The sequence below is a fragment of the Narcine bancroftii genome (genome assembly GCF_036971445.1).
Source record: "Narcine bancroftii isolate sNarBan1 chromosome 5 unlocalized genomic scaffold, sNarBan1.hap1 SUPER_5_unloc_1, whole genome shotgun sequence".
Taxonomy (NCBI): domain Eukaryota; kingdom Metazoa; phylum Chordata; class Chondrichthyes; order Torpediniformes; family Narcinidae; genus Narcine; species Narcine bancroftii.
Genome location: NW_027211801.1, coordinates 444,437 through 455,036, shown reverse-complemented (window position 1 = coordinate 455,036; position 10,600 = coordinate 444,437). Strand labels below are relative to the sequence as shown.

The 10,600-nt window shown below is 39.5% G+C and overlaps 1 protein-coding gene across 1 annotated transcript; it reads right to left on the bottom strand.

Annotated features, from left to right (window-relative positions):
* Nucleotides 1–721: 721 nt before the first annotated feature.
* LOC138750102 (immunoglobulin lambda-1 light chain-like) lies at nucleotides 722–8,282 on the bottom strand. Its single transcript, XM_069912236.1, has 3 exons — nucleotides 8,148–8,282; nucleotides 7,684–8,046; nucleotides 722–1,190 (listed from the first exon to the last, which is right to left on the bottom strand). Exons 1-3 carry the CDS (start codon nucleotides 8,194–8,196, stop codon nucleotides 865–867), a joined length of 738 nt encoding a protein of 245 aa, XP_069768337.1. The 5' UTR covers nucleotides 8,197–8,282; the 3' UTR covers nucleotides 722–864.
* Between the last annotated feature and the right edge of the window lie 2,318 nt (nucleotides 8,283–10,600).

Here is a 10,600-nt window from a genome sequence, read left to right as displayed (position 1 = left end):
ACATTATATATGTTGAATAAATAAAATACTTTAAAAAACAGAGAGGGTCCCGCCAGAATATTAGGTGTTGTTCCTCCCATTTACAGGTGGTCTTGGTTGGAAAGGGCATGAGACCACGAACAGACCATTTAGGTGCGGGAGAGGGGAGTAGATTTGAAGTGGGTGGTCACTGGGAGATCCCTGCCACTGGTGCAGATGGGGAGAAGGTTCTCAGTGAACAGATCTCCTAGTCGGTGCCGAGTCCTTCCAATGTAGAGGAGGTAAAGTGCAGAGGTCAGAGCCATGCTGGGCCGAGAGGGAGGTTGCAATCGCTGGCTCTCTGCGAGGAACCCCTAGAATTCTCCAGAGGTTGGGTCCCAAGCACCACCTTACCTGCTGAATTTACAGCGAGGAGTTGAATAATGACAGACCACAGCAAACTTGCCTCTTCTCCACTTTATTGAGTTCTGCTTTGCACAGGATCTGATCACTACCCCACATTCTACACACAACAGGAGTTGAAATGTGGGGCTGGAAGGACAATTCTACAGAATACAGGAAAATCTGATTTTGGAGATGATTAAGAATTGGGTTGGTCTCCAGCAGTGAACATTTTTGCACGATTATACCACACAAGGCAGACACAGACCCCAGACAGGGCATTAAACATGGGCAGAGAATCAGGAACAAAACATGAAAGTCTGCAGACACCCGTGGTTGAAGTAAATACACAACACTGGAGTAACTCAGCAAGTCAAACAGTGTCCTTTATATAGCAAAGGTAAAAATACATAATCAACATTTCAGGCTTGAGCCCTTCATTGAGCTGTGAAATCCAAGGCACGAGCCAAGAATCTGCGTGTTCTGCTGACCGGTGTGGCCTCACTACACACAGGATAACGACGAGATGGACTCGCGCAGAGGCGAGCTCAGTGAGCTGTGGCTCACGATGCAGGTATAGCTGGAGCCTGTGTTCCAGGCAGTGGCGGACACATGCAGGTAACTGCTCTGCTTGTAGGCCTGGTCAGCATCAGGGGATGCGACACCCGTCGTCACCCCGCTCTCTGTCTCGACCCCATCCACGCTCCACTGGAGTGACGCGAAGCCTGGCTTAAACCCGCTCACCAGGCAAGACAGGGTGGCCGAGCCTGAGTCGATCTCATTCTGGGAGGGAGGGAGCAGTTGAACCGAGGGTTTCCGAGAGTCGCTACCTGTGTGGGAGAGCAGAAGGGAAACATCATGAGGTGATGAAGTCCAAACACCAACACCAACTCTGAATAAAAGATTCCATGGACATGAACACAATGGCCTTTATAAATCAAAGTATTGAGTACAGGAGTTGGGATGTTTTATGGTAAATTAGAGTAAAACATTGGTCACGAACTAGGATTGAAAGAGTGTAGAGAACATTTACTCGGATGTTAACAGGACCTCAGGAACAGAGTTACAGAGAAAGGTTAAACAGGCTAGAACTTTATTCCCTGGGGAAAGGAGAATGAGGGAGATTTGGTAGACATATTTAACGTTATGAGAGGCACAGACAGAGAAAATGCTTTTTCAACTGACGATAAGTAACATACAAACCAGAGGACATGGGTTAAGGATGAAAGGCGATGTTTTGGGGAATATGAGGGGAAACTCCTTTACAAATTGAGTAGTGAGCATGTGGAACGAGCTACCAGCTGAAGTGGTGAATGCGGGCTCAATTTTAACATTGAAGAATTTGGACAGGCACATGGATGGGAGGGGTACAGAGGGCTATGGACTGAGATAAAATCAATGGATCTAGGCAGGGTAATAACTCGGCACAGACGAGAAGGGCCGAAAAGCCTTTTGATACCTTTTAATGTTCTGTGGTCTAATGTTCTGAGAGGGATAGATAAGGAGGATAGCCAGTGCCTTTTTCCCAGGGCAGGAATAGCAAACACCAGGGAACATCTGTACAAAGTGAAGGGAGGATGGTTCAGGGGAGACATCGCAGGCAAGTTTTTTTAACACTGAGAGTTGTGGGTTCCTGGAATGCATTTCCAGGGGTGGGGGTGGGGTCTGGAACATTAGGGGCACTTAAGACACTGTTACACAGGCACATGGATGAAAGCAAAATTGAGTGTTTTTTAATGGTAAGTCAGCACAACAATGAGGGTCAAGGGCCTATTCTGTGCTGTCGTGTTGTATAAGGGAGAGAACTAGACTCCTTCCTATATTGGGTGTGGGTGGGGGCCTCAAAATAGAGAGCCAAGGGTCAAGATGAGAGGCACGGTTTAATTATGTTGGGAGGGGTGAATATTTTGCACACAGTATGGATGGTATCTGGACTAAACTGCCAGATGAGATGATCAGGGACAACACTCAAGGGGCATTTAGACAGGCTCTTGAACACCAGAGCAATGTACAGCAGAAGGATCTCTGAGTGCGAATAGATTGAACCTTGAAAGTGGCATCACGGATAGATGTAGGTGTTGGAAAAGGCCATTGATACATGAGCCTTCAGCGGTCAGACTGTTGTCCCAGAGTTTGGAGGTTATGTTACTGTGTGTAAGACAATGATGAGGCCCAACTTGAAGTATTGTGCTCAGTTCTGGTCACTGTATGAGGGGAAAGATGTTGTCGAGCTGAAGACGGGGCAGAGATTTACCTTAATGTTTTTTCATAGAACAAAATTACACTGTAGAGCCATAGAACATAAATAGAACTTAACTGTACATAAACTGGCCCTTTGGCCTCATCTGTGCCAAACTAGTATTCTCCCTAGATCCACTATCCTGCATCCAGCCCATAGCCCTCCATAACCCTCCCATCCATGTACCTAACTAAATTCTATTTTTTTTCGAACATTTTATTTATGAGAACAATGATACATTTATTCAAAATATATACAATTAATAGATAAAACAAGAAAAAATGCTTACATAGTACATTTAATACAAACTAACCCTCTACGACCCACCACCCCATTCCACATCCCCCAACAAAAAAGAAAGAGAAAAGCGGAGATTAACCATAATAACAAAATTCCTCAGTTAATTACCCCGAATTAGAGAAATACCACCACTGTGCAGCTGGGGGTTCAAAAACTCAAACCTATATCATCCGAAAACGGGCTCAATAGAAAAAATAACTATCACATTTATTCTATGTTACTTTCTCTAGCGGAATACAAGATCTCAATTCCATCTGCCATCTCTGTGTACTCAAATCAGTCTCATTTTTTTAAATTAATTGCTAAAACTTTTCTGACTACAGCTAATGTCAATCACAAAAATGCAATTTGAAATCTATTTAATCTTAATTCTAAACACAACCTGTTAATGTTACCCAACAAAAATACTAAAGGATCGAATGAAACTTTCACTTTCAAAATTACTTAAGTCTATTCCAAAGAGGTTTTACCATTTCACATCACCAACTAGAATGTAAAAAAAGAATTTTCTTCCTTCTGACATCGAAAAAACACAAATCTGAAGAAATTAAATTTTATCCCCTTAATTTTTCTAGAATTAAATATAATTGATGAATAAAATTAAAATGAACTCGCCGATACATGACATTTATAATTTTAGTCATACTAAATCCATCCAATCATTTTGATGAATAAATATTCCTTCATCTTTTACCCATTTCAACCTATATTTATGCAAATCCAACATAGACATTTTATTCTGTAATAAAGAATACATTGCAGATCTAAATCCCTTCTTACCTCCCTCTGTAAGTAAAATTTCAAACTTTGATCGAGGTAACCGTAAAGTATGTCCCAAATTATCCAACAATAAAACATTAAATTGATAATAAGAAAAAAGAGTATTTGAAGGAATATTATTTTTCTCTTTCATTCTTTGGAAAGAAATAAAATAACCTGCTTCATAAGAATCTTGTACAAATTTAATACACTTTTGATCCCATAACTTCAAAAAATGATTATTGTGTAATCGGAAAAAAGCTTATATTGATACAAAGGAGTTTTACCTGAAATCTTCCCTTGAATACCTAGAACTTCATTTATTTTATACCATAGTTGCAAAAAATCTTTCAAAATAGGTAAATGATTATTAGTCAATAACTTAGAATTTCATCAAAAAGAAGCTGATCCATCCTCTTCTCACCAATTTGAGATCATTCACTATTTGCCCATATCAATGACTTTTCCAAATCAAACATCCTTTTGATAAATTTCAACAGTGCAACATCATAGTAATTTAGAAAATTCAGAAGTTGCAAACCTCCTCATTCATATTTCCAGCTTAATTTTTGTAAAGATACCTTTGCCATCCCATCCTTCCATAACAATCTGCTCACCATGGAGTTCAAATCCTTAAAAAATTTAGTGGGAATCTTACAAGGAATAGATTGAAATAGATACTGAAAACTAGGAAAAATATTCATTTCAACACATTTAACTCTTCTTATTAAAGGAATTGGTAAATATTTCCATCGATTCAAGTCATTTTTAATTTAAAAAATAATAGTAAATCATTTATTTCATATAAATGACTATAATTACTATCTTCCTTAACACCTAAATAATTCATTTGATCCAACCATTTAAATTTAACAATATGTTTAGAAAGAGAATAATCTATTGCCTCTAATGGACTAATCTCGCTTTTTTCCCAATTGATTTGACAGCCTGATATTTCTCCATACTGTTCCAGTCTGTCATGTAACCACTTCAAAGAATTCTGAAGTTTGTTAAGAATATCAAAACATCATCCACAAACAAATTAATTTTAAATTCATCAAACTTCACTTTAATATCTACAATATTACCATCTTGCATCATCATCTGAGCCAAAGATTCAATAACTAATGCAAAAAGAGCTGGTCACAAAGGACAACCTTGTCTAGTTGATCAATTCAACATAAAAGGTAAAGAGAAATGTGCATTTGTCAAGACTCTAGCAATAGGATTTTTTAATATAATACCTTAATCCAACAAGTAAATCTTGGACCAAATATAAATTTCTACAAAACTTTAAAAAAAAAATCCACTCAACTCCATCAAAGGCCTTCTCTGCATCCAATTAAATAACCAATGGTAGTTTGGATTCCTCCCAAGAAATTTTAATCAAAGAAAACAATTCTGCTGAATTTATAAAGAATGATATTCTGCTCAATAACAATTTTTAATAAATCTAGCCTGATCCAAATGAATTAAATCTGGTAAAAATTTTGCCAATCTATTAGCTAGAACCTTTGTTATAACCTTATAATCAGCATTCAACAATGAAATTGGTCTATAAGTCCCATCTTTCAATGGATCCCAAACTTTTCTTGAATAAATGGTTATATGGTTAACTGTTATAATAGTCTGCCTGTCCCGCATCGGACTTGTCAGCCACAAACGAGCCTGCAGCTGACGTGGACTTTTTACCCCCTCCATAAATCTTCATCCGCGAAGCCAAGCCAAAGAGAAGAGAGAGAGAGATAATAGCTTGAGAAAATGAATCTGGTAAAGAGTGAACTTCCAGTCCTTGTTTCAATACATCTATTAACAATAGCATTAATAAATCTTAAATACTGGATCTTATGGACCAATTTCTTTGTGAAATGTTGATTACAAAATTGTAACTAAGGTTCTAGCAAATTGATTGAGGAAATACTTCCCAGGCTTAATACATTTAGATCAAGCTGGTGTTATTAAAAAATCATTATTCTTCAGATACTATTGCAATATCAATTAGTATGATTCCTGTTTCTTGGGAGGAATCCAACTGACCAGTGGTTTTATCATTAGATGCCAAAAAGGCATTTGATCGGTGAGAGTGGAGTTTTTTTATTGAAGGTATTAAAAAGGTTTGGGTTTGGACCAATCATTCAATCATTGGATTGAATCTTTCTATAAAAAAGCTTCTGCCAGATTGGGGACGAATGGTCAAATATCATCATGATTTTATTAGAAAGATCGAGTGGACAAAGTTGCCCTTTGATTCTCGCGTTGTTTGCATTAGGTATTGAAAGCTCGGCTCAATTCATAAGAGAAGAAAATAATATTAAAGGTGTTAAAATGAAATCTGAGGAGTATAAGACTAATTTATTTGCAGATGATGTTTTGGTTTACTTAACAGAAACTCAGAATACTTTGAAATCACTATGTGAAAGATTGAAACAATATGGAGAAATATCTGGCTATAAAATTGATGAGGGAAGAAGTAAGATTCTGCCATTGATTGATGGTGATTATCCTCATTGTAAAATGATTCTTCAATTTAAATGGTCAGATCAAATTAAATATTTAGGTATTAGATTGGATAGGAAATTGGATCATTTTTATGAGTTAAATTAGTTGCCTTTATTTCATAAAATCAAGAGTGATTTCAATAGATGAAAGATTTACCTCTCGCATCAATAGATAGAGTTATTTTTTATGAAGATGGATATTTTTCCTAGAATACAATATCTTTTTTTAATCTATACATTGTAAATTCCTCAAAAGTTTCTTAGGGATTTGAATTCTATAGCTAGAAAGTTTATTTTTATGGAAAGATAAAATGTTGAGAGTATCTTTACAAACATTAACGTGAAGGTATGAACTGGGAGATTTACAACTTGCAAATTTTCACAATTATTAAAGAGCAGCACAATTGAAATGTATTCATAGAATGTTGGACTTGGATTATCCATTGGTTTGGGTTAACACTGTGTTATCCACAATTGCTGAGAAGAAAAAGAAGCAATTTATTGATAAATGGAATTCCAAGTTAGTATTGACATATAATTCACCTGTTTTGAAACATTTAATTGAATGGTAGAAAATGATACATGAGGAAATAGGTAAACAGGGGAAAATTTCAGAAAAGATAATTTTATACCAGAATAAACCTTTTCCTTTTACGCTTAATAATCAAAATCCGAGATCAGAAAGGAATTAAGATTGTACAAGATTGTTATGAAGCTGGTTATTTAATGTTTTTTCAAAGAATGAAGGAAATTCCACAAACTACTTTTTTTTGTTATTACCAAATTAAAGCTTTACTATTGGATAATTTTGGACATTCTTTAATGTTGCCAAGGCAAGTAAAAGTTGAAATTTGGCTTAAGGAAGTTGGGAAGGAAACATTTGTTTCTGAAATGTATTTGTTATTACAGAATAAAATGCCTAAATTAGATTTATATAAGTCTAGATTAAAGAGGGAAAAAGATTAAGGGATCATAGTTGATCAGGAATTTTGCGGTAATTTATGTAAAGATAGTGTGACTAAGATTGTTAATGTGAGATGTTGCTTCATTATAACTTTATACATCAGTGATATTTAACCCCTGAAAAATTAAAGAGATATAATTTAATTTCTTCAGATTTATGTTTCAGGTGTCATAAGGAAGTAGCTTCTTTCCTACATTCTACTTGGTTATGTGATGATGGTGAAACATTATTGGACACAACTTCAAAAGTTTGTAGGGAAAGTTCTTAAGAATAAATTGGACCCAACATGATTTTTGTGAAGTGATGTTAAAATGTTGACCTTGGAATTGAGATTAACTGGGTATCAAATTGCGTTGGGGGCCCACACACACCAATCTGGGGGTCGGGATGAGGTGACTTTCCCAGGTCAAACCTCATCTGGCTGAGGGGGATCTGCAGAATCTGTCTCCAGCGCGGGGTCTCGACAGTTTACTGACATCTTCTGTGCTCACGGACAAAATGAATGAAAAATAGATTCTCAGATCTGGAAATAAAAGTCCGAAAAGTTCCTCGAGTTCACTCACTTGTTACGATCAACGTGGATCCAGGGCCGAACACGAGCACCTTTGCTGAACTGTCCCATGGAGCACAGTAGTAGACGGCGGAGTCTCCAGCTTCCAGGCTGCGGATGGTCAAGGTGTGAGTGTTGGCCGAGGTGTCTCTGGACGGGGCGAATCGGCTGGTGAACCCGCTGCCTCGGTAGATACTATTAGATGTATATTGTACCAATACCCACTCTGGAGCTTCTCCGGGTCGCTGTCGGTACCAGAGCATGTTGTAACTTGCAACGCTCCCCCCCTCCAGCCGACACTCCAAGTGGACGGTCTGTCCCGCAGAGAGTGGGTCGGACATTGGGGTCTGATGGAGTTTAACCAACGCCAGGACACCTGCAATGACACAAAAAACACCGCAGCGGGTGAACGCGGGAAAACAAGGCGCGGGGAAAAGGTCCAACCCGGCTCAGTTAGAGGGGAGGGGATAGCATCACCTGGAACCCAGACCATCAGAGACCACAGGAGACCCAGCGCAGAGACCATCGCTCCGGACAGGTGAAGACAAAGCAGCGCGATTGGGTTCCTCGAACTCCCGGAGTCGCTCCGATTCTCCCGTCTGCAAAGCGGCTCCGGAGGCTCTGTTTAAGAAGGGGTGTCCATGAGGGGGAGGAGTCAGGAGGACGCGTGGGGCGGAGAATCACCCCATCTGGTTGTGGTCCCTGAAATGTTCTCGGGTCACATACATGACACAAGACAGACTTTTTCCCGCGGGAGGGGCAGAATTAGCACTAATGACACAGACACAGACAGTGCCCTCCATCAGAGAACATGACAGCACGGAAACAGGCCCTTCGGCCCTTCCAGTCTATCTAAACCATTTTATTGGTATGGTCCCACTGACCTTCACTCAGCCCACAGTCCTCCATACCCCTCACATCCAAGTATCTATCCAAATTCTTCTTAAATGTGAACGTTGAACCCTTCCCATCCGTGTCCCTTCCCACATTCACCACTTCAACTTGTTCCACACTCCCACCACTCTCTATGTGAAGAATTTCCCACAGAACCTTTCCACTTTCTCCCTTAACCCATGTCTTCTGGTCTCTATCTCACCTCTTCTTCTTTTTCTTTGCCTTGGCTTCGCGGACGAAGATTTATGGAGGGGGTAAAAAGTCCACGTCAGCTGCAGGCTCGTTTGTGGCTGACAAGTCCGATGCGGGACAGGCAGACACAATTGCAGCGGTTGCAAGGGAAAATTGGTTGGTTGGGGTTGGGTGTTGGGTTTTTCCTCCTTTGCCTTTTGTCAGTGAGGTGGGCTCTGCGGTCCTACCCTCAGTGGAAATATCCTCCCTACATTTATTCTGCAAAATCCACCTCATAATTTTAAATACCGCGATCAAATCTCCCCTCATTCTTCTACAGACAAGGTAATAAATCCTAGCCTGTTTAACCTTTAGTTGTAACTCAGTTCCTGAAGTCTGGGCAATGTCCGAGTTCATCTTCTCTGCACTGTTTCTAACTTATTGATATCTTTCCATTAGTTCGGTCACCAAAACTGCACACAATTCTCCAGGTTTGGCCTCACCAATGTCTAACAAAACTTGACCAAAACATCCCAACTCCTGTACTCAATATTTTGATTCATGAAGGTCAAAGTGCCGAAAGCTCGCTTTACGCCCCTATCCCGATGTGATGCCACTTTCAAGGGATGATGTATCTGTATTCCCAGGACCCTCTGTTCTACTGCACTCCTCAGATGAGGATGTTTGGTATTAAGATGCTTTTTCCATTATTTGCCCCTGTTTTCCACAGTTTTCAACATAATCCGATAATTCCCATGCAATTAAAGTGAAGATTCCAAATTTAATTCAAGGTTATTTTTACACATTTTGGTTTGACCAGGGAGAAATTACAGCCTTTAGTTTCGTCATTTCAGGGAACCATAACATTTGGGACATTTGGCTTCACAGCTGTGTGTTAGAACTCAGATGTGTTTAATTGCTTCAATGGTGCAGGTATAAATGAGTGAGGCTTGCTCTCAGCATTTGGAGTCTGTGGTTGCCATCTTTCTACATGAGGACCAAAGTTAAGCCAATGAAAGTTAAAGAAGCCGGAAAACCAGAATAAAACAGTGAAAGACATCGTCAAACCTTAGTCCCCTGTGGACAGTCGTCATTGACGTATCCAGACTTGCCTCCTGAAGAATGTTTCTGATCTGTCCAACAGGAGTTTGTGGACTTTGCTTCATTCTGCTGAGAATTCTTCTGTCATCAAGAGTGGAGGTTTTCCTTGGTCATCCAGTCCCATTGCATTGACTGAGATCACCAGGACCCTCTTTCTTCTTAATGATATTCGTCATCCTAAGGTTTGGGCGATGTCCCTTACTGTTTTATTCTGGTTTTTCACCCTCACAGGTACTTCTTTGACTCTCATTGGCACATGTTTGCGACAATATATCATGATTCTGGCTGATTTCTCTCGACAGGTGCTACTTTGCTGCCAGCAACCCTCTATTTATCCATTTTTTTATTTTGAAATTCATCAGGTGGCTTTTAACAATGTGGACATAATTAACAAAAAGGTATCAACACTCTCATTTCCAGCCATGTAAACTGTTCAGGAGTTCAGGGACTCGAATATTGGCCTGCAGTGTTGGAGGGATTGAATTTTGGAGCAGTCACGTTGTGTTGTTCTAGTGAGGGTGCATCTGGAGAATTGCCCCAGTTCTCATCTCCTAACTTGAGTAAGGATTAATTGGTTCTGGAGACAGTGAAGAGGAGATTCAGTAGGTTGGCCTTTGAAGTCATCTGGAAATGCACTCACTGGAATTTAGGTGAATGACAGTGGATCTAATAGAAATGTCTAAAATTATGAAAGGCATAGATAAGATAGAGGTAGGTAAATTGTTTCCATTGGTGGGGGTGATCAGAACATCGGCACATAACTC

Coding starts and splice junctions, on each gene's coding strand:
- LOC138750102 (XM_069912236.1), bottom strand. CDS start 8,196: ATGGTCTCTGCGCTGGGTCTCCTGTGGTCTCTGATGGTCTGGGTTCCA. Junction 8,047..8,147: donor TCTGATGGTCTGGGTTCCAG/GTGATGCTATCC, acceptor GTGTCATTGCAG/GTGTCCTGGCGTTGGTTAAA. Junction 1,191..7,683: donor ATCCACGTTGATCGTAACAA/GTGAGTGAACTC, acceptor TCTCCCACACAG/GTAGCGACTCTCGGAAACCC.